The sequence below is a fragment of the Oenanthe melanoleuca genome, chromosome 6, assembly GCF_029582105.1.
Source record: "Oenanthe melanoleuca isolate GR-GAL-2019-014 chromosome 6, OMel1.0, whole genome shotgun sequence".
Classification (NCBI taxonomy): Eukaryota; Metazoa; Chordata; class Aves; order Passeriformes; family Muscicapidae; genus Oenanthe; species Oenanthe melanoleuca.
This window is the reverse complement of record NC_079340.1, coordinates 23,400,280-23,423,872: the sequence shown is the minus strand read 5'-3', so window position 1 is coordinate 23,423,872 and position 23,593 is coordinate 23,400,280. Positions and strand designations below refer to the sequence as shown.

General features: G+C 44.9%; 1 protein-coding gene across 7 annotated transcripts in view; it reads left to right on the top strand.

Moving 5' to 3' along the window:
* The window catches only part of SH3PXD2A (SH3 and PX domains 2A), a 243,305-nt gene that overhangs the window by 134,436 nt on the left and 85,276 nt on the right, over window positions 1–23,593 (top strand). For 6 of the 7 annotated variants that reach the window (XM_056494898.1, XM_056494899.1, XM_056494897.1 and 3 more), the window contains one exon: window positions 18,484–18,512. In XM_056494898.1, the coding sequence (XP_056350873.1) occupies window positions 18,484–18,512 (29 nt within the window). Of the gene's footprint in view, window positions 1–18,400; window positions 18,513–23,593 lie in introns of those variants that run through there. The other variant, XM_056494903.1, reaches the window with a different exon arrangement.

Below are 23,593 nucleotides of genomic sequence, written 5' to 3'. Positions count from 1 at the left end.
CATCCCTGCAGGGGCCAGCAGCATCCCTTCAGGGGCCAGCAGCATCCCTGCAGGGGCCAGCAGCATCCTTGCAGGAGCCAGCAGCATCCCTTCAGGGGCCAGCAGCATCCCTTCAGGGGCCAGCAGCATCCCGCAGGAGCCAGCAGCATCCCTGCAGGAGCCAGCAGCATCCCGCAGGAGCCAGCAGCATCCCTTCAGGGGCCAGCAGCATCCCTGCAGGAGCCAGCAGCATCCCGCAGGAGCCAGCAGCATCCCTGCGGGGGTGAGCAGCATCCCGCAGGAGCCAGCAGCATCCCTTCAGGGGCCAGCAGCATCCCTGCAGGGGCCAGCAGCATCCCTGCAGGAGCCAGCAGCATCCTTGCAGGGATGAGCAGCATCCCTTCAGGGGCCAGCAGCATCCTTGCAGGAGCCAGCAGCATCCCTGCAGGAGCCAGCAGCATCCTTGCAGAGGTCAGCAGCATCCCTGCAGGAGCCAGCAGCATCCCTTCAGGGGCCAGCAGCATCCCTGCAGGAGCCAGCAGCATCCCTGCAGGGGCCAGCAGCATCCTTGCAGGGGTCAGCAGCATCCTTGCAGGGGTCAGCAGCATCCCTGCAGGGGCCAGCAGCATCCTTGCAGGGGTCAGCAGCATCCCTGCGCGTGCGGGCGCTGCCGGCAGATGGAGCGCGGCTCCTGCGCTCTCGCTCGCTGGGAGCGGAGCAAAGCGATAATGGGTTGTTTGTTATGGAAATGTGCTATTTCCAGCTGATTCCCAGGCAGCTTTGTGGCGCTCCTGATCGCCCTGTGCTCTTGGTTTCAGTCCATTACTCATCTCGGTCCGTGGTTGGTACATGTCTGAGCAGGGCTGCGAAAGGCGCTGCCGGGGACACGGTGGGGCCAGAGCACCGGGGATGGAAAGCAGCTGTCAGGCAGCATTTCTTCCAGCGCTTTGAGGAGTACCAGCAGGCTGTGTCAGCCCGGCAGGGACTGCCTCTCAGTGCCTGACTCCACAGTCAGGCTGCTCTGTAGCTCCTTCAAGGCCCTGTGGTTTAGGGCTGCACAGATGGCTGCAGTGCGTTCAGAGCAAAGTGAAATAACACGAGTTCCTTCCATCCTCTGCTGCCTCACCCTGAGAAACTAGCAGCCTCTTTTGGGAGCTACTAGTCAATATTCCAGATCCAAACACCTCCAGACTTTCAGCAAAGTTTGAAACCAGTTCAGGAGCTGAATTTCAAATCCACTTTTCCTGTGCCAAAATCCGCAGAGCTGAATACCTGGGAACTATGGAGGTGGGTTAAGTCACGGACCAAATACACTCTGAGCTTTTCATTGTGTACTTCTAATGCATCAGCTCTCCCAAAATAATATGTCTAGCATGGTTCATACCACAATCACTACTGTAATCACCACTGAAACCTGCATAGGTTAGAAATCCATATGTGGTTCTGTGTCTGGGTGAATTTGGCAGACAAAAAGCAGTCCCCAAAAGGCAATTTCTTCCTATCAAATCATCTGCCAATTTTAGCAGTTTTGATTTATGCACTTTAAGGTTACTGAGCTCTTTGCTGAGAGAGTTGAAGGCCATCTGCACTGGCACTGCTACTGAATGAGCCTCCTCAGGATTAAGGCTGGCTTCCAGATGACAGAGTAGCTGGGAGCTTGTATCTTTTACACATGAGACTTCTCTGCCTGTCTTGTTGCCCTGCACCTCCTTAGCTAAAATAAGTGTTTCCTATTACAGAACAATATATGTGACATACATCAGGCAGGTTTTGTGCATTGTAGTTTTAAGGGAGATTGAGGTGTTACACTTCTACCTGCTCCTTTACCAACCAAGGGTAGAGAAGAAATGTGCCTTGAGGGTATGTGGCCTTCCTGGTTTCTCGAGTGAGACTTTGTTTGGGGGGTTGCTTTTTCTGTCTTTTTTTTCATTTGTCCCTGAAAAGGGAAATTAATTAGGCCAGTTGGAAGTATATGAGGGCCATTTCACACAGGGAAAAAACAGAGCAGGTGAGCAGTTGTTGGAATTACTTGGACGGTAGACAAGAGCATGGAATAAGAGACTGACAAGAGGGTAGTTAATTTAGTTAGAAAGACTGGCTGAGCATAGCAGTCTGGAAAATAGATCATCTTTCTGAAAGGCACAAAGAAGAAAAATAATGGCTCCTGATTCATCCCTTGTGTAAATCTTTTGAAGTTGGTGACTTACACCAGAATGATTTAACCCCATTAATTTTAATGGGTCACTGCAGTGTCCCAAGAGTTGTTTTTTTGCTGTGTTCTGTTCTGAGGCAGAGATAAAGCAGAGCCTTGGTGTCTAGGCTTCCACCCAGCTTGGTGTCCCCATGGGGCTGGCTTGGGCTTCTCCACATTGTGGCTGACTCCAGTTGGAGAGGGAAAAGGATGCAGGAGATGAAGATGTGTCTGAGCCTTTGTCCCGTGACAGCTGGGTGCTGCCAGGACTTTGTTGTGAGCCATAACATGCCTGGAAAGTGATATCTGGTCTGAAAAGCAGGGATAGGCAGGCCAAGAGGGCTCAGCACTGACCCTCACCCCACTATGGGTCTGCTGATCCAAAGTGATAACAATTAACACATTAACAATGGAGCAATGGGGCAAAGAAAGGAGCCTGAAATTGAGCATAAATGGGCACCAGATGAGTCTGTTGGGACTCAGTGGGCAGAGAGCAAAGGTCAGTGCCCTTGGCACATGACAGGGACTCTGGGCTGTGGCAGGGGCCAGGGATAAAGCAGATTTACCACTTATCATTCAAAGCATGCTGGTCATAGCCGGAGTTGGCCACACGTAGTTAAAAAGCCTCTGTATCACTGCAGGAAAAATTTAATCTAGTACCAAGAGGGGGGATGCATCTTTGTCACCAGTTGTCAAAGAGCTGAAAATGTGGTGGCAGACACAGCTGTAGTGCTTGGGCAGAAATAGTGATCAAGCTCCAGTCTCATCAGGAGCAGCATGTCATGAGCTGTGCTCAGCCCCTGCTCCTTGGGGACCTCAGGGCCCACCCTGTTCCTCAGCTCTGTTTTCTGCATGCTTCTCCTTGTGTGCCTTGCTCCTAGGGCCTGACTTGCTGTCCTTCATTTTACAAATGAGTCAAGTTGTTCTGAAGTCTTGACCAGACAACAGGAAATGAGCCAGGAGGAGCAGATGGACCAAAATGAAATGAAGTGATAAATCAGAATGCAAATGTTCCGTGTGATACCGAGGAGGGGGAAGCCTCCTTTGGTGAAGTTTGGGTGTGAAGTCATTCCTAGGCAGCCTTTGTTTGTCAAGGCATCAGCTGCTCTTCAGCATCATTCAGAAGGAAGATGAGCATCACTGTGTCTCCGGGCATTTATCTCTTGACAGACTTAACATGGTTGTGCAATAAGTCCAGGGGAAGAGTTCAGACATGGGTACCAGGAGGGAAGGATTTAACACATGCTGAAATAAAAGTTTCTCAGTAAACTTTGTTGCTTAACTTCTTCTAATATTGCCATTTAATCTCATTGGTCTGTAGTCTTCTCCCAGTCACATACTGTAAGACAAACTCTGCTAAATCACTTCATAGCTAGAACAGATCAGAAAATCCATCTGGATTGGCAAGCTGATCTGTGGAATGCTTTATAAATGCTTGTATCAGCAATAGTGTGGCCAGCAGGGCCAGGCCAGTGACCATCCTTCTGTGCTGGGCTCTGGGGAAACTGCACCTCAAGTGCTATGTGCAGTTTTGGGCCTCTTACTACAAGAAGGACATTGAGGTGCTGAGTTGAATCCAGGGAAGGATAATGGAGCTGTTTAAAAGACAGGTAGATGTGGTGCTTGTGGACATGGTTTTACATGTTAGTGCTTGGCTAACAGTTGAACTTGATGATCTTAAAGGTCTTTTCCAACCTAAATGCTGCTATATTTCTATGAATATCAAAAGTTGTTCTTGCAAGCATATGAGCCTTGGAAGGACCATGTGTGCTGGTACCCAGCATATCACAGTGTAATATTTAAATGTGAATGCACCCAGTACATCTGTCTACCTTTTGGTGAGAGAAGTTTCAGATGTAAAGGGTGAAACTCAATTTGCCTAAGCCCAAGATATGGTTGCAATTCACCCCAAGGGCTGGAACAAGTGCTGCTGCTGCTCTGTAGTACCCAAGGAGGAGGAGGAATTTCAACATGCCCATCCGCAGACAGGTGGGAGAGTCTCAGCAGAGCCTCATTTCTGTGTCAGATTATTTTAAGTAACATCAGTAATTCCCTTCACATGACACAGGGCTGCCTGCATGGTCCTTGTGCAGCCTCTTCAAGGGTAGTACAGGCTGGCAGCATGAGGGAGTCTGAGTGCCACAGGATTGTCTGAGATTGTCCTTTTCTTAACAAAGGAAATGATTGAAAAGTGCAGGTGCTGCTGAAATCCTGCCTGAATGTCTTGATCCATGGAGCAACATCAGCAGCCCAAGTCTGCACTGCAGTGACTCAGTACAGTTTTCCACCTCACACACCTCTGAGCTCCTGCAATTGCATCCTCAGAGCACAATCTGGCTTATTTCCCCAGAATATGTAGCAAAAAATTTCAAGTAAAGGGGAAATCTGAAAATTTTGCAACTTCTATTAAATGAAGGAATTTAAGAAAAGTATTTGTTATAGCTCAACATTAAATGTGAACAGACTTCAGCAGGTGTGAAGGGATATGATCCAGGCTTGGAAACCCTGGAGCAAGCCAAGGGAAGGCCTGTGAGAAGAAGAGAAAAATGCAACATGATGATGAAATGCAGATTTTTCTGTGACTGTGTTTAAGTGCAGGATCAGGGGCCATCCAGCTGTCTGTTGGCTGTTTTCAGCCAAAAGACAACAGAAGGCAATGGGTGATCTCATCCTGCCACTCTTAAATTGACAAATTACCCCACAGTTGCTTAAGTATCAGTTTTTCTAAGGTTATTCTTTGCCAGCTGTTTGACAAAGCCTGATGTGGATTGAACATTTTCTTCTCCCTCACTGCTCCCTCCTATAGAGGAAAAGCTCAGGTGGTTGAGGTGGCCATGGCTGGGCAGGTGGGACAGCCCAGACCTGTCTCAGAGGTCTGAAAGTGTCAGCAGACAAGCTCTCAGTGTGAGGACAGCTCTTGGGACAATAGTGTTGACATGTGGCTAGGGGTGAAAGCCCAAGAGAAACTCTTAAAATGCTGGATCCTGCAGGTATGATGTGGTGGTTTTACCTGATCTGTGAACATCTCTGATAAGGCATCAGGTCATTAGTCTTGTGTTTGTTATTGTAACATTTGCTGGAGTGGAACACTAGCATTTTTAAATCACTGCTATCAAAGCATATCATAAATTGTAAGCAGTTTCTTGTTCTTTGAGTATATCACTGTGCCAAATCATTCAGTGCTCATCTCTTTCAAACTGGGTGTGGTATTACTGTGAAGAGCTGAGACTGAGCATAAAATAATTATTTTTAGAAAAGCTGAGCTGTAAAAAAAGTGTTTCCTAAAAAAAAATTAATAGAAAAGGACCCCTACCTCTTAAAACAGTTCTCCTTCCAATCTCTGATAATAACAGTGTGTTCAACTCCTGAAGTGCTAAAAGTCTGCCTTCTGCTAAGTGGAATTTTAAAGACTGTTGCTCAAAAGTGTGTATATATATATAGATATATACACACACTGTGCAGATATACTGTGGAGTTACTCCCACCCACAACCTGATTTTCATGCTTCTAAGAGCTGTGACACACTTTTAAGAAGAGTGATGTATTTTAAATTCACACTGTGGCATAGGATGAAGGTCAGCACAACTGAGTCTGAGTCTTTGAGGGATGGAGAAGTTAAACCCCAGATTCCATTCTTTGTGACTTTTAGCCACAAGTTCTTTGCTCAGCTTTCTTCTTGTGAAATGCTGTGGCACCTTGTCCCTCTTTCAGAGGAGAAAGATCCACTGGAGTTCCTGGGTGCTCAGCTGTGAAGATAACCTGGCCATGGTTGCATCAGCAACTGGATGCTCTTGAGTTCTTTCATGTAGGATCTGTTCCCAGCCTTAACTGCAGTTTTCCTTCTGAAATGTTCCTGACTTTAAGCATTGAATACAACTGCACCTGGAGACACATTTGGAGCATGGTGTGTCTCATCTGTCCTCTGCCCTGTGCTCCAGAGGCTGCTCCTGTCACAGCCTCCTTGCCCACCTCTGCACACCCCCAAGGCAGGCAAAGGAGGGATGAGGGGCAGGGTGTTATGTTTGCATTTCACTGCTGGTTAGAGCAGTTCAGGGACCTGTTGGGCATGATGTGACCTGCAGGCTCTGGGGTAGTGGAGGCAGAGAGGTGGGTAAAAAAATCTCTTCCTTCTTATCACCACTCCAGATTTGGTTTGGTGCATGTAGGGCTCTAAGATTTTTCTCAGCACTGTTTAAAAAAATGTTTCTTCTTGTGAAAAACTGGACTGATTTTCCCTTTTCTGTGTCTTTACTAAGAAAAAGGTCTTGGTTGTGTTGCCACCATAAGTAAATTAAGCAACTTACTCTACAAGAAAACCTTGCATTTTTTAGTGTAAAATGAAAAACCAGCAGAGAGGATGTGCTTGGCCTCTAATCTGCCTGGACTTCCCTCTTTCAGACCCTTGTTTCCTCCTGTACAATGATTTAGAAGGAAAAGCTTTTATCTAATCATGAGGTAGGTCTCTGCAGATCTCCCCAGGCACTACTAATGGCTGGGATGCACAGCAGAGCTTGAAGATGAATTTTTGTTGCTGCACATGCTGTTGCTGAGTAGGTCAGAGCTGGGGTTTGTGGGCTCTTTGTGAGCCCAGGGTGTTCAGGCATGGCCAGAGCATTTTGCATTGGAGTGAGGTGTGTGTTGTAAGCAGGGGAGGGAGGCAGTCAGCTGCCAGAAGTGGCAAGGCAGGGATGGGTGGGAAGCTGGTGCTACAGAGGGAGCAGAGGCAAGGCAGAAGGTTCCAGGAATTAGCTTCATCCCAGAGGATGACAGGGGAATAAATTGTTAATAAGTAGGCTATTGGCAGTAGGATGCTCTGATTCATAATCCCTTCAGCTGCATCTTGTGGCTGGTGTGCCTAGATTCTGGTTTTGAATCTCACAGTATTTTACCCTAATGAGAGATTATTCAAAATAGCACTGAATTCAGACTTGGAACTGGACACCACAGTGTGAACTTCAGAATACAGGAACCTCTCAGGACCACAGAGATGCTCTTGTCATCCTGTGGTAGATGCTGCTGCCTGGCACAGCATGGCCTGCCCTGGTGGGAAAGGTGGTGTTTCTGCTGAGAGTGTGGCTTCTGGTATTTCAGGTAACACAGGGAGAAAATAGTGCACAAAAGCTGATTGCAGGGCATGACATTTGCAGAACTTCATTGATATTCCAAGCTTGGGAACTACTGGGCAAGTGAGATCAACAACTGAAAAGGAGGGGGTGTAATGCCTGACAATCAATGGCATTTTCCCTTCCCACATGTGATATCTGTTTATCAGATAACATGAACAGTTAAAGCAGGAAAAAGCTGCCCATGGACATTTAGCTCTGCAAAATAGAGTCTCTCCTGTTGCAGGCCAAAAATACTCCCTGAATCATCATTCATTTTGAAGGAACAAATAATTTCTCTTTTAGCTGAATTTAAAGGTCTGCTCCTATAACCAGCTGAATGGATGGAAATAATTACATTCATTCATTATGCCTCTTCACTTTTATGAACATAGAACATGGGAAAAGATATTGGAAATGCCACACACACACTTTGGAGATGTACGAGGTGAATTAAAAGTTAATGTCTGGATGGAGAATTGGACAGAAGTTACATAAAAAGAATAAGGAGAAGCTGACTGTTTCCTGCATGAGCATGTCTGAAGCGGACAGCAAAATTTTTGTCTATTTAGACATTGCACTGTTTCATGGTGTGTGCAATCTGTATATGTTGTAAATGCATATTAAAAATTTCTTTTTTTCTGTTTTTCCAGAATTATTTAATATTTAATACTGGTCACCTTAAAAAGTCAGTTGACATGATTTAAGATGTTTTGAGGGAAGTATGCAAGCATATATTTGAGAGTAACGTGATTTTTTTAATTTGTCCTTTTAATTTAGTAAGGCTCAAAAGAAAGTATTAGAATGGATCTGTACATGTAATAGCAAAAACTTCTTCTGCAAAGTTAATTTTAAGTTCAGTATTTTAAACTCTCAAGTACCTATCAAGCAAAATTCACTGGAAGTTTTAATAATTTTGGATATGGGACTGTAAAACTTAGGATATATCTGTCTATCTTTAGTCTCAGGAATCTTATAGTAATCCAGGCTGAAATAGCTGTTTTCTTTGTTTACTTCCTAAAATGAGCTGAGCATTGAGACTGATATAATCTCTTACATCATCCTGAAGTACATGGCTTTTTAAAATTTATTATCTCATACCCTATTACAAAAAAGAACATCTCCATTCACTCCTGGAGTGCTCAGTGAATCCTTTTTCAGTGGGTCTGATACTTCCCAGGGTGGAATACTCTGAACACTTGTGATGCTTCTTTGCAAGTGCCATTTAATTTAGCTCTTTTACCTTTTAGAGAGCATAAAAACATTAGCCCTACTTTAAGAATTGGATATTTGAAACAGGTTTGGTCACCTTGAAAAGTAACCAGAGTGTTTGAAATGTTTTATCTTTGGGAAGGTGTCTCTATTTTTCTGCCACAATTGATGCCTGTTGGTGATAATTTGGAATAATTTAATGAATCCCAACAGTTATATTGGGAAAGACAAACTCAGGACTTGTTTTTTCTTTTGTGTTTTAATGTTAGAATCACAGAGGATGTTTTAAGACTGCCTGATCCTGGTCGGTAATCAGGGAAGACAAGTCTGCTTTTAGTAGCTGCCAGTCCAGCAAAATTTACTAGATGCATTTACCAGCTATGTTTTGGAGTTTTACAGCGTCTGAAAAAGCTCAGTTCAAAGGATGGTGATTAGAGAAATTTCCTAGAGTTCATGAACTTGCAGTAGATCTTACATGCCATGATTTATGTCTCTTGACTAGTAAATTAAAGAACCCGATGACTTGAAAGATATTTCCATGTGCTGCTTTGTAGAAACAGGCAGAAAACAATTCCAAGTAATATAAAATTGGTGTCTTATAGAGAAGTACACTGTTTAGTATGCTGGAAAGACATTTGATGTTGCAAGACAGTGAACTGAGGACATGCTGCTGAGGCACATTTGGGAAGGAGCCCTGCTTTAATCTCCCTGCTCTAACTGAAGGAAATGTAAAGAGGAAAGGAAAGACTCCAGTCACCAGATGAAGTCTGAGTTCATACTGTGGGCTTGGTCTTGTCTTCCCACATGCACCATAAGTTTTTGCCTCTCTTGGAAAAAATATTTACCATTTTTAGGGTCATATGTGCAACAGATGATTTTAAAAAGTCAGGGGAGAGATCTCCCAGTAAAAGGGGATGTAAAACTAGGTAGGGCAATAGGGTATTTAGCAGTGCAAAGTAAGTACAGATGCAATAGCCATCTGCTGTCTGTGCACACTGCAGTCTTAATCTTTCAGGTCCTACTGCCCTTGGACATGTAGCAGGAGCAGCAAGACAGAGATCCAAGCATCATGTTGCTAAGAAGTCAGTTGAGTACACAGAAATACTACATATCAGAAGAACACCACCAGAAAAAAAATGCAAAATTGTCCAATACCAAGCATCTGGCACAATCTCCTTTGTACTGGGAGCCCAGAGGTCCAGCAGGGCTGGGGCCATGTCTGGAAATGCCTGTAAATAATTTCTTACTTTGCCAAGTTAGAGACTTTAAAATGTCAAAAATGCCAGTGAGAGCCTGGGATTTCCCTGTGTGAGCCTCCAGCATGAGAGCTGCTGCCAGCACTTGCAGCACACACTGGGATGGGCTGTGGGGAATCCCAGGGAGCAGTCAGGAAACCCAGCACACACAGTGGGGTGGTTGTGAGGCTGCTATGGGGCACAGGAGAGTGTTCAGAGAAGGCTGTGTGTGGGTATCCTCATGGCTTGGGCAGTCAGAAAGAAAAGGGCAGACAGGAAATTCTGCTTTATCTTCCTGTGGAAGGGTCCTGGTCCTGTGGGTCTTCCAAAGGCTTGATGTCACCAGCCCTGATTCATCATGGCCAGTTGTGTTCACAGGTGAGATGTGGTGCAGGAGGGTTGAGGGGAATTGCATGTCCCAAGGGCTTTCTCAGGAGAGCAGGAGGAAGGCAGCCCAACCATTGTTATTTGGGTCCCTTCTCCTTTCTCAGGTCTCTGTGCCAAGATGAGGAGTGAGAAGAATTGGGAATGTCTTTGCTCAGGAACCCCATAAGCAAAGCAGCAGCAGCTGTAGCACTTACACCACTGGCCACAGGCACTTCACAATGGCTCCTGCTGGCATCTGTCCCCTGGTGTGGAGAGACCTGCTCTAACCTATGCCCAGGGCTTGTTGGATGCCACTGCAGGTCAGGTCAAGCCACCAAAACTTTTGGGTTGCTTTGCACCCCTGGCTGACTGCATCAACTTGCTCAGTCACCCTTCTACATTCCTGACCTCTAAACATGCAGTGAGGTGACTCACTCCTATTGAATGCACACCTGATTTTATTAGATAGTCATCAATATGTTTCATATACTCTCTGCTAAAGAATTGCATGCTTGTTTCCTTGAATATCTGCTGGAAACAACTTAGGTATTAGACAAGAGAATCTCAGTACCCTTTACCAAAACAAAAAACCCCCAGAACTATAGGTTGCCTCTTTAAGTACTGGATGCACATGTGGGAGAATTGGGGATGATGAAGTATTCACTCAGATTGCTGGTTTCCGCTGCATTGAAGTCAGAGACATTGAAAGCACTACAGCATTTATTACTGATTTCCTGAACAGTGTAGCAAATAGAGATGAGAGCCCTTTTCTTGTAACTCACATGTGCAACAGAAATAACTTAGCTAACATAAATCAGGACTAAATTGCTTTTAGAGGCTCACAAAACATTTCTGAAAGAGACAGGATGAGGGAACCATTTGCCACAGTAGAGTATGTCCCCATGATGAGTCCTATTATAGCTTGATCAAAGAGCCTTATTGGCTTTTCATTAGAGCATGGTGATGTACAGTTGAAATTCAGCAGTGATTTCAATAGAACAGGCACAGAAATATGCACAGGAGGTAAATTTAAACAGGACTCTAGGCCATCAGAGTACGTGATTAAGGACAATTTAATGTGCTGAGTAATGCAGTGTGATTTGGATGTAATTTATCCTAATCCAGTCTGATCTTTTACAGGAGAATATATTATAAGGCCACAATTAGGTGAGACCTGGGCCCCATCTGGCCTCCTGTCTCCTACAGTGGCTTACAGCCAATACAAGAAACAAAGCAAATACAGAGTGAACTTCCCCTATATATCCTCTCTGATTCTGGCATTCAGCCTCTCTGGGACTCTTCAGGTCAAAACATCCAGAGCCTGGAGTACAATAGCCACCATTTATCCTTGCTTCATGAATTTATCTCATTGCTTTTTGAACCCATGCCTGGTTTTGGTGATTACAAAGTCTAACACCAGTGAGCACTGTGATTCAGCTGTGTTACATGCAGAAGCTCTTCTCTTACTTTGACTTAAACTGCTGTGCTCCAACTATTCTTCCCAGTGTGGTAATTCAGGGGCAAAAGCCTTTTTGGACAAGCTGTGTCTGGAGCTGGGGTTGAGGCTTGTCTGTCACTTGGGAGTTTTCTCCTCTTCCTTCTCTCTCTCCATTTCCAAGGATTTTGTGGGATGAGTGTTTTGGGGGTGACATTGCTGTGGTGGAGGTGATGGTATCCTGCCTCTCATGAGCAGGCACAACCTGGCAGGCCAGGGGTGATGAGTCCTTTTGGGCAGGTCCTCCACAGGGACAAGGAGATGGAGGAGACAGTGGCCAGGCACTACACACGCAGCTCTGGGTGGAGTTCTGAAGCAGCAGAAGATGTCCCTGGAGAGGGACAGCACTGGGACTGCTCAGGCTGCAGTTTGGAAACCCAAATGGACAATGTGCTTGCTAACCAGAGGTTGGACCCACATCTACAGAAACAAGAATTTGAGGCACCCACTCTCAAATCAGGGGGGGCTCAAGAAAATGAAGTAAAGATTCAAAGCCTGTGCAGACTTCTTAAGCTCTTAATCAGATTCATATGATGTATAGGCAAGCTCATTAGCCCAACCAGTTTATAAGGTACATTTGAATTTATGACTCTGATACTCAGTACTTAATTTGTAACTATGATTAGATGTATCTTTTAAACATGTTGTATCTGCATGAAGCTGCTTGTAATAAAAGTCCCAAGTGAAGGGCCCAATTGGAAAACCTGCACATGAGAACAATTAATTTTTATTAACTTGTTTTTATCACTCAGCATTTATGCTATGCAGGCTATAATAAAGTGACATGTGCTTGATCACTGTAAGACAGAGATAAATTTGGCCTCCCCACAAGGGACAAGCAGGGTCAGTTCAGAGGAGGTGATGAACACCTCCACCCAGAGTTCTTGCTAAGGTAAATACATTTTTCTGTCCTGTGGAGAAATTTGCCATCTGTAAGAATAAACAAGGTAAACCAGAAACAGATGAGGATGTGACTCTTAGGCAAGACCTTGTTTTTATACTTCTTTCCAGGAAAAACTCGTTATAAACATTTGTGCTGTCGTTTTCAAGGCTGCTGAGGCCTTGCAGCAGAGGATCACATGGCGTTAGCTCATGGCCCCAGCGTTCTGCAGCTCCAGCCTGTGCTGAGCCATCCCTGCCTGGTGCCAGAGAGGCTGGGCTCTGCTGTCAGAGCGCCCTGCCCTGCACCTCACAGCCTGCTGAAATGCTGAATCTGCGTTTTCAAAGCTCTGTCTTCCTCCAGGAGGTTAATTTCATCATAAAAATATAATTGTGAAAAATGCAAGAGGATAATTCTGCATTTCTTTAGCCTGAGCCAAATACTAAAGTTGCTCTCTGGAGCCAAGCAATCAACTTCACTGCTGAGGAATCCTGAGACAGAAATCTGTGGCATTTCTTACTCATTTAGGGAAAGGGGTCGGGTGCCTCAAACCAATCTCTTGTCCTTCTAACACCAGTTCTACATAAAGAAAGAAGTGGTGGCTGCTGCTCTCAAGCACAGTGTGTCCATGTGAGGCTGAGATGGCCCGTGGGGATGTCACTTGTTTTGGAACTGTCTTCATCCCCTGCACTTGGGACTTGCTGGCAGAGCTTGTAGTGGTGTGTGGGGCTAATCTCCAGATGAGTGCAGAACAGAGGATACTGAGGATACTGCCTTTCCTTGTCTTGTATCTCTACCTCATGATAGAAATCCATGGATTCAGGTATAGGGAGCATTGCTGAGAGGAGGCAGTGTCCATGTCCTTCCAGCCTTGGCTCTTCCATGCAAGCTAAGGTTACTGGTATAGGGGAGATCTCCTCTGCACTGAAGAAATAAGTTTTCCAGTCTTGTGCTTGGAGTTACTCAGGAAAAACTTTGGTTGACTTTTATGTTGCTGGGTTCAAGCATTAAATCAGGATCTCCAGTTGGGTCCTGGCAACTGCATACAAGCATAACTTTGTTATGGAATGCAAAGAAAGTCACTGCAGCCTAAGCAGCAATATGTAGTACACAGAGTTGGGCTGTTTGCTCAGCAGACACGCTGTGAAGACAACACAAAGGTGACAGGAAGGCAAAATCCTCTCTTTTGTTTTGTCCCTGTTCTCTTAAGGATGTGATTGCACAACAGTGGTTTACCCTTCTTAGCAGCAGCAGAGGCCACATCCAGCTAGTGGGAAGTGCCTGGTTTGAAGTCAGATTGACAGCTTCCCTTCTTGCCCCACAAGTCCCTTTGCTCGCGGCGAGGAATTCTGGAGTCTCGGGCCCACCACAATGGGGCCCTTTCTCACAGGGCTGGAGAGCTCGACCTCTGCTCAGAAAGGACAGATTCATGTTGGAGAGGGTTCCACAATGCAACAATTTATATCAGGAAATGAACAGTATGCTTTCTAAAAAAAAAAATAAAAATTAAGAAGAAGAAGGAAAAAAGCCTTCATCTGTTTCTTTTGCTTGGAGAAGTGATCAGCTGTGGTTTCATTATATCAGAGGATGGAATGCTGAAGGGGGAAAATGTATAGCTGTATGCATCCATGTGTTTGAGTTTCTATTCCCAATGCATAACATACAGAGTTAGTTTTGCCTAATTACTTGTCATTTGGGTCTCAGAGCTCAGTGGGAATGGAGATGCTTTCATGCACATGGTTCAGCTTCTGCACTCTGAGCACCATGAGTAGAATTTCAACCCTGCACTCTCCATGTAGCTCATGTGTGTTGGGATAATACTAAGGTCTTAGGTGCTCCTCCAACCATAGTCCTTGGTGACAGGCAGGTGCCAGTCACACTTGGTTTTGTGCCTTATCTCAAATAGAAAATGTCAGTCTGCCTGTTGGGGAAAACCAGTTAGAAGTTTCAAAATGCAAATGCATTCTCAAGGCTCAAGTTCCTATGCATGTAAAGAGTAGTAGCAATTTTTGTATTGGTTTGCTTTAAAAATAGTGTCACTGAATCTGATAGCAGGGCTAAGAAAAATAGTTTGTGAAAAAGCCATCTTTGTTACTGACTGCAAACTAGGTGTTGGGAAGGAGAAAGTGGACTTCCTTGTAAAAATATTTCTGTGCTTTTAATCTTCCTGGCAAATCATTGGTAATTAAATGATAATCTGAGTTGTTTGTTTGAAATGTCATATATCTCCACCACAGTCTGCCCACACCACTAGAGACTTTTAGGAATTGAGGAGCCTGGAAACAGAAATTACTACAATGTATTTAAACATGAATTTATAGAAGCCAACAAATACGGAACAATTTCAATTTATGCATTAAAATGCTCTGGAGGATACAGGCTGACCCTCATTACTCAGGGTTTGTCACTGTCTCATCTCCTTTGGACAGCAAACACTGAGAAAGAGACAGAAAGATGATTTACTCTCCCTTTAGCTTGTCTTGTCTGCTGTGCAGTTCCCCCAGCCACGCTGCTCCGGGGGTCTGACAGCTCCTCATGTTTTGCAGGCACTGCTTTCCCTCGTAGCTGAAACCCATGGTTGTCTGAAATCTTTGCTAAATGAGTTGAAGCTGAGCCTTGCTTTACTGACAGGCAGAGGCCCCGGGCTAAAGTGTGACGTATCTGGGAAAGGAGGAATCCCAGAGAATGAACTTCCTGGCTCTGCTGTGCCACAGCAAGGGGCAGAAGCTTTTGCACCACGGGCCCCACAGGGATGAGGTCCCTGGCTGAACCCATCACCTCCAAGGGAAGCTGGTCCTGCAGGAGGCTTCTGCAGTCTTGCCAGAAATCCACAGACAATGCAGGAGAAACCATCTGGGACAGATATAACTCAAAGTGAATTAGAAAATAGATATGCACAATCTGTCACCAATGCACCTAGTCACCTCCAGTCTTCTCCACTTGGAACATTTCTTATTGAACAAATGTCAGGATACTTCTCACTTTTTAAAAAACTTTCTGATTGTGCCACTGTTTGTGTGTATCTGTATGTATTTAGATAGATCAAAACACATGTACACACAAATCAATGTTCAATAACTATCAGTGAATACAGCAGCAAAGTCAGTCCTTAAAATGTGCCATAAAACTTTTCCATAACGTTGTTAATACAACCTTCATATTTAAATTAGATTGCAAGTGACATATTAATTCAACATAAGGTATTTTTATGATTCAGAAATGTCCAGGCTGACTGTGGATTGCTTAATGTGCTAACAAGGCAGTCAGCTTTATAGCAATGTTCATAGTCTTCCTTTCACATTCATTGCTAGATTTCAAATTAGTAATGTTATCCTGGGGTAATGCTGATGAGAAAGGAGATCCAGCTTCTCTCTCCTTTGTCATTCAGCCTGTGTGACGTGCTTGACACCAGCAATGTTTTAATATCATTAGCAGCAGGAAATATTTTCCTTGCCAGTAATGAGACTCAGCATCAGCTAAAGGTGGTGCCCCACAGGAAGACTTTAAACAAAATTGCTAGATTCTAATTCAAAAAAGGCTAGGAATATGCTATTTTTGAGAAAGGTGTTTTTCAGTATGGAGTGATCTTGGATAATGAAGAAGAGACCTGCCAGAGCTACTTTTAGTTCCACCCACTGCTTTCATTGTTATTCTTGTAGCTATAGTTGGCAGTGAAGTTAGGATGGTGGTGTCTGTTCTCATATAGAAATGGAAGAAGAATGGAAATGTGTGTGTGTATAAAGATGAAAAGATAAAAAGAGCAAGAGCTGAAAAGAAAGTGAGCTTCCCTATGTAGCCTCAGATATGGCATTGATTGTACCTTTCTTTGGAAAGGTTTTTCTTCTGCAAGACCACATTTTTTGTCTGCTCTAAGGGCTAACAGTGTGCCAGGTGCAGTCTGGGTTGCAGGAGATCAGAGTTTCTACTTGGAAATTACTGTTAAGAGAAACCATTAAATAATTTCCTTTATTGGTTTGGAGACATAAACCAATACTTCAGTCTCACACTAATGCTTCACTGAAAGCAGTGAGGCTGAGAGGTATTAACCTTATATATCCTCACTTGGGAGAGGGAAGATACATCAATGAATCATATGCAGGATATCATATGCAGGATATAAAAAAAAATTAAACATGGACTCAGGCAGGGCTGACTCCTGCTGCTGCTATTGCAAAGCAGCAACACAGGCTTTCTTCATTAGCAGAAAATGGGTGAAGAATATGTACTCAAAGAGCACTTTACACAGCCAGAGAGGTTATTTGCTATATCACCTTTACTTTCTCTTTTTTCTGTCCTTGCTGGGAGGAGCAAGTTTTAGATTTCAGAGTTTCACTGTGGAGATGAAGATTTTATTTCAGGCTTCATTTTATTTGATACTGCTTTCCCCTGACTTAAGGAGTGGAATGTGGGTGTACAGAAAAGTAAAAAGACAGGGAGACATGGGGTACATGGCTTTTTTTCAGGAACTCCAAAATCAGAACCCAATTAAAGTTGACTTTAAAACTTGCAGAATGACTAAATGAAAAGAGGAAAACTAACCCCACGGGTTGATTGGCTTTTTGGGTTTTTTTTTTAATTAAGCCTTGTGAATTGGGTGGTGGTAGTGATTCAAATGGCTATTTTATAATGATAAATTAATTTATTCTAATTAACTATGTCAGTCAATCATTACGTCATTTCTAATAATGTGAATTGAGTTCTGCATGCCAGAAAAGCTGTATGACAGCTCCACAAAACTCCAGACTGGTGTGGGGGCCAAGCTGGGGTAGAGGATTGCATTTTGGGGACTGTAGCATCCCTGGCTTAGTCTGAGGGATCTCTGGAATTATATTTGCATATGATATCACTTCTGTAGAAGAAGCAACTTATTCATGAGCAGTAGCATCATCACATCAAATACAGCTGCAGATATGGCTGAGAAAACAACCATTTAATTGAAGTAGAAATTACACTGGGAAATTAAAAGAACTTGCAAAAAATTTCCAACTATAATTCACTGGAAGCGAATTCTAGACACGTAAGGCATGGGGATGCACACGAAATTCTGTGAGAAATGGAATTTACAGGTGGACATAACTCTCAAACGTGTTGTTTCTTCAACGGATCCCCCAAACTCTCTTTAAAGAAACAGTTTGGGATAATTCCTCTCGGATCCTCTGGAGGATGGAGCAAGGTGCAGGATAAAAAACCCCACTTCTGACAGCCCAGTCCCCCAAAATGCAGAGGCTTCTGCCTGTCTCTCTGGTGGGATTCCAGCGAGGAGAGGCTGCCACGGGGTGATTTTTGCCAGCATTAACAGTGCGGGGTGCGCTGTGCCCGGGCTGAGTCTGACAGCCCCCGGAGAGCACCGAGGGGAAGCACAGCCATAAAACAAGTCTTTTTGTCTCCTGTGCTTATCCCGAATCAGTCCTTGCAGCTCCCTTCTGTAATTTCTTCCCCTCCCGTTGCAGCTGTCTGGGGTTTCAGCTGTTCTGCATGAGTAGAGGCACCAGCCCCCTTTAAATCACTATGGAAAAGTAAGGGTGCATGTTCTACCCTGGAAGAAAGAAGAAAGGACAAAGTTTGTTTTAGTTTGTTTGTTTTTTCCCTTGTGCTTTCCAAGTGCTTGTCAGAGATAACTAGGAGAGGACGGGAGGTTATTCACAAATTAATTAGCCCGGGACTGCCAGCCCCGCCAGCTCAGCCTGCAGCATCCGCATCCCTGCAGCAATCCCTTCCCACTGCCGCTGCTCCCGCAGGGACACGAGGGGTTAATCCGGTAGCTGTGCATTTACTAGCACAGTTTAAAGGGAAGCAATGCCGCCCCTGAGGGCTGCCCTGGCGCTGTGGCCGGCTCGCTGTGCCGGGCTAGCCCTGCTGCCAGCCCGGTGTGCGCAGCCCCGGTGCCCGGGACGCCCCCGGCCGCTCCGGAGGGAGGGGCAGCGCCAGCCCTCCGCCGGATGGCTGCGAATTTGGGAGGCACCCGTTCTCCCGCCACCGATCCCGGCTCTAACCATGTCTATTTGTTGTTGTCTTTTTTTCAGGGACTATGGATCTTCAAAGAGGAAATCAGGTAAGACACCAGTTTTTTTTGTGTACTGCATGATTCTAGAGAGGACCTTACCCCCTGCTTTCCCCCTTCTGTTTATTTTGTGTGGCGTTGAATTGTGCAGCAGTTTAACTTTTCATTGCTGAATCCTGCTGGAGATAAGCATCAGTTTCTTTCCTTTGCATTGGATAGAAGAAATCCACCGTATACAGTACTGCAGTTAAAATGACTTCTCTTCCCTGACTGTATTTATACAGCTCTGTCTCTAGTGTGAGATGATAAGTGTATTATATTGCTTTCTCTTTCATTGTAAATGGTCAAAATGCAAAGTCAGAGTTGGGGTTCTTTTCTGGAGGGGAAGGGTATCTTTTTTTGTGCTGGTTTGAATCTTTTATCATGCTTTTTCTGATGCAAAATGTTCTTGGTGCCTGTGTCTGGGTTTGGGTTGCCTCAAAGGCTGTAGCTCTGTGTTTTGTTCTTAAAATCCTGAATTGAAATGTCCTATAAAACCCTGATTTGAAACTATATAAATCCAATTTTTCCCCTCCCCATGTAGTTCTTAGTGATTTTTACAGATGTGTTTTCAATAGGGATGTGTAATTATGGGCCTCTGGGTTTGGCTGCTCTGAGCTGGATGTGTCAGGGCTTTCTATTTTTTCTTTTTTTTTTTTTTTTTTTTTTTTTTCTTCCCTAAGCAGCACTGAGCACCTGCAACTCTCATTGACTTTGTTTGGAACCTTGGATGTTTCAAATTGCATTCAGGGCATCCAGAGAGAAGCCCTTCTAACCAGTAGTGACTCTTGGAAAACTCTGGCCTGTGTGCAGGGAGGGGAGGATTTTTTTTCTTCCTGCTTTTAGAGATGATAAACACTGCAGTGACTTAGTCCCTGAGAGGGAAGGGAAGATGAATGTAACATACTGGTCTCCAATGAATATCACTGCCTACATTGATTTGTTGGTTAATTATGAGGGCTTTTAAGCTGCCATCCTGTAATAAGCTAAGTGATGCACTAAAGAGAAGCTGTTGCTTAACCCAAATGACCTGTGTATCAATTGGCAGCTGCCTTTGCAGGCCAATACTTCTGGTACCTTTCCTTTAATTTTCCTGATGTGGGAGTAGGCAAGCATGGTGGAAGGTGCTGGTCCTACAAATAAACTAGAGCATGCTTGGTCTTCTTAATCTCCTGCAAAGCTTCTATCTGGGTTGCACTTCTAGGACTTCTTAAATGTAATATTAAGGAAAGTGTTTGTTCATAACAGTGAATTAAATTGGCAGCAGCACCTTCTCTAGAGGGGCTTACCATATAAATAAAAAGGTCCAAGTGACTTGGTAGAAAGCAGAGCTGAGTGTGGGAGTTCCTGGCTCAGTGCCACATCCTGAGCACTGGGGGCTTTGGGGCCATGTAAAAATCTTTGAAAAACGTTGCTGAAGTCTCTGGGGCAACCTGATTTAGCACTGACCTGGAACAGCATTAGGAGACACAGAAAGCTTTGGGCTCAGTGCACCAGTTCACATGAAAGACTGTTGCAATTCACGTGCAAGAGATGCAAGGAGCTGCTTTGGGAGTGGAAGGAAACTGCTGCCTCTCCATTCCTGTGGCTCTGGGGGCAAGTTGGAGCTGATCTGCCATGACATCATGAGAAAAGCAGTTGAGTCAGTGTAGCTGAGATGCCATTTGTGGATGCTCTCCCCTGCTGGACTGAGAACCCCAAGTGACGTGGTCATTGATCCCTGCAAGGGGCACTCAGGTTGGGCTCCCTCCTTTGGCTGTCCCACTCCTCATGCTGGCAGATCTCTTCTGGGACTTTCCTTTTTGGTGCTGGGCTGTTCGTGCAGCCAGGGCTTGGAAACAGTGGAGCTGAGGGACACTTTCTCCACTCACCCCGTACAAAGAGCAATGTGAAGCAGCGCTGCGAACAAATTGAGCTGCATAAAGGGACTCTGTTCTCAGCCATCTTCTCACTTGATTTTGGAATGGCAGAGGAATGTTCCTTCTGTTTGGAGCTGGATGTTGTGGGAGTGTGCACGCAATGGGCAAAGCAATATGCCAAGGGAGTCACCAGTTACAGCCTCTAACAAAGACCAGCTTTATGGCACTTGAAAAAGAGATGGGGTAAATAAGCACAGATTTTCAGGATTGCTGTGATGGTCTTTTAAGATAACAAATAGCTTTGAAATGCAGTTTCTTCCATAGGTGCAGATCATGGAACTACTCCATCTTTAAACAAGAGACAATAGGCATTTTTTAATCCCAGCAAATGAGACCTTATGAATATCTTGTGTCTTGACCAAAGATGTGCTGGGAGGAGGCTGTTGGGTGTGAGCACAGCTGTCCCACACTGTCCAGCAGGAATCCCACAGCTGCTGTGTGTCAGGCATGTGCAGGCATGGCAGGAGCATGGCTGATTGCAGAAACACTTCAAGAATGTCTCAGACAGCCAAAGTCACCTCTACCCTGACCTCTGCCTTGCCAGAGTGAGTGTCTAGCTAGTCCTCTGCTCACTCCTTAGAGCAGGGAGAAACTGGATAAGTTCAGAGTTTAATAGGAGTTATGGAAACATTTACCACTGCAGTTGATGCTGGTTGTAAACATTTGAGACCTTCTGAACCAAATGCAATAGTGTGGCATGTCCTTAGCTAAACAAAAGGGAGTCTTGTGCTGATCTGGGGCATCTCTGCATGCCAGCCCTCAGCCAGGCTTCCTCTTGTGCAAAGGGCTGTGTAAACACAAAGCCCTTTGCTTGGATGTGATCTAATTATAAATGCTTTAACCTGCAGCCAGCTCAGAGACCTGGAGCTCCACCAGGCTCTGTGAAGGCAGGTGTTTGCTGTGGCCTGAAATGCCACATGTGCTGGTACCTTGGACCTGGGGGGCTTTATCTGATACACTGCAGAGCTGCTCAGAAAGCTGCCTTCGTGTTTCCAGGCAGTTGAATTGTTGCTCTCTGACCATCTGTCAGTGCTGGAGAGCCTTCAGTACAACTGAGGAGTGGTTATTGTGGGCATATTCTGTACACTTGCAACAAATGGTCTCTTCTTGGTCCACCCAAAGACCCTCTGCAGCAAAATGGGAAGGAATTACTTGTCAAGCTCCAACTTGTCCATTGCATTAGCCAAGTGAACAGCTACTCATTTGTCACTCAAAATAGGCATTACTTCTGTGCTGGCATCCATTGTGTGTTGTTTCTGTCCTCAAATCAAAATAAGGGTAGAATTGCTGCAAGTGTAGGAATGAATATTTATATGGTACATTACAAGCTACAGATTAGGTTAATCCATTCTGGAAACCCTACCAGCTACCATCTGTGCATGGTGAACTAATTAACCCTTGAGATATCTGCTAATCCTGATAAAACCAGTTGGAGTATGTTTCTCCCCAAAGATGTCATTGTGTCCCCCACCTCACAAGCCCCCTTGCTGGCTAGAGGAAGCTGCAGGCTCCTGGAGTAAGATCTTGCCCTTTCTCCTTGCTGAGAATCTTTCTTGGCTTGTTTCATGCCAAAGCAGTCAGATCCCAGTCATGAAGCTGAGCAAGAATCTGAGACCTGGTGTTTGGTGGCTTCAGGGAGCTGGTGTGGGCTTCACAGCTTTTCTACACTGAGCCTCAGTGCTCCTTAACTACTGAAAGGATTCTCTTTGTAAATGATGGGGATCCAGGTTTCAAAGTGATCTCTGCCACCTGCCTTGTGGGTGACCAAGCCCTTGTGATCACAACTCTCCAAGTGCCCAGGCAGGAGCACTGCTGCCCATCCCCTTCTGAAATCATAGCCAAACTCCCCTGCTCTCACTGCCCACCTTGCTGCTGGGGGCATAGCTGGCTTCAGGCTGTTGATTGGTGGCTTCCTCTGGCACCTTGTTGCTATAGGATGTTCCTCCAAGTGAAGATGAATAAGCTTTAATAATATAGAAGTTATGGCTCCATCAGTCCTGCAGTGTTTCCTTTCCCTCATTGTTCAGATCCTGTCTGCATCATGCTGGCTGTGCTTTGGCTGAGTCTGGCAGCTGAAGTCTATTTTAAATAGTAATTGAGCACTTAGAATATTAAGTTAATGATTTGGTTCAAGCCAGTGCTGCCTCAGGATGCTGATGAGACTTCCTTGAATGAGTAAACCATCTTTCAGCTGGGTTTCCCTGTCCAATATTTGGACTAGAAAGTTATGGCTACACACAGCCAAGGATCACTGCTTTATTTCCCTCCTGTAATCTAAAACTAGGAAGGATATATCTGCTGGCAAGTAAATAAAAGCTTCACAAACTTTTTATAGAAACATCTGTAATGCTGTCTTTTCCCTCGATGGGGAAATTACTAAGCAGAGTTGAGAGAGTTTCAGCAATGAGAGAAGTGGGGCCTCAAGTGAGAAACAAGCAGATTGTTTTAACAACACCAAGGGCCCTGGTGGCTGATCACTTTGTGAGATGCTGCCTAGGAATTATGGGTGGAGCTGATGGCCAAAGTTGCTTCCTTGGCCTAATTCTTCATCACTAGAGGCACTTTCTTCCTTGCCCTCGTGCACTAAGGATGTGCACTGTCAGCTTCAGGGAGTTGCCTTTATTGCCATTTCTTTGCATTATTTGGAAAGGTTTTTTGTGCTTCCTTTGTAATTACCAAGGGAAATGGCTCAACTTATGTATTTTTCTGTCCTTACAGCTAAGCTGTGCTCATCACTTCAGAGCTTAACCTTTCTGATCCTGTCACTCTGCATGTCTAGCCTGCACTTAAAGTTCCATGGCATGTCTTGCTCTTTTTTTTTTTTCTTTATTCCCCTTTTTTAAATTAGCTCTATTTTGTTGGCTTAGTCTGAGCTGCCTCCTTTAAGACAATGTGGAGAAAATGAATAGTGTGTGCTACCCTTTCTGTGCTTAATCATTCATCAGGGTCACAAATGTGTGAGCCCCCAGCAGGACCAGCAGGGCTGTGTGGCTGGAGCTGGTTTTACCTGTTGCAGGACTGAGGTGGTGACCCTGGGAACAAAGCTTGGTTGATGCAATTGGGTGTGGAGTTCTCTGCCAGCTTCACAGGCCTGTGGCAAACATTTAGCTACACATAGGTACAGGGCAAGAACAAAATGTACAGCCTCCAGCCCTGGCAGGTGTTTTGTAGTAT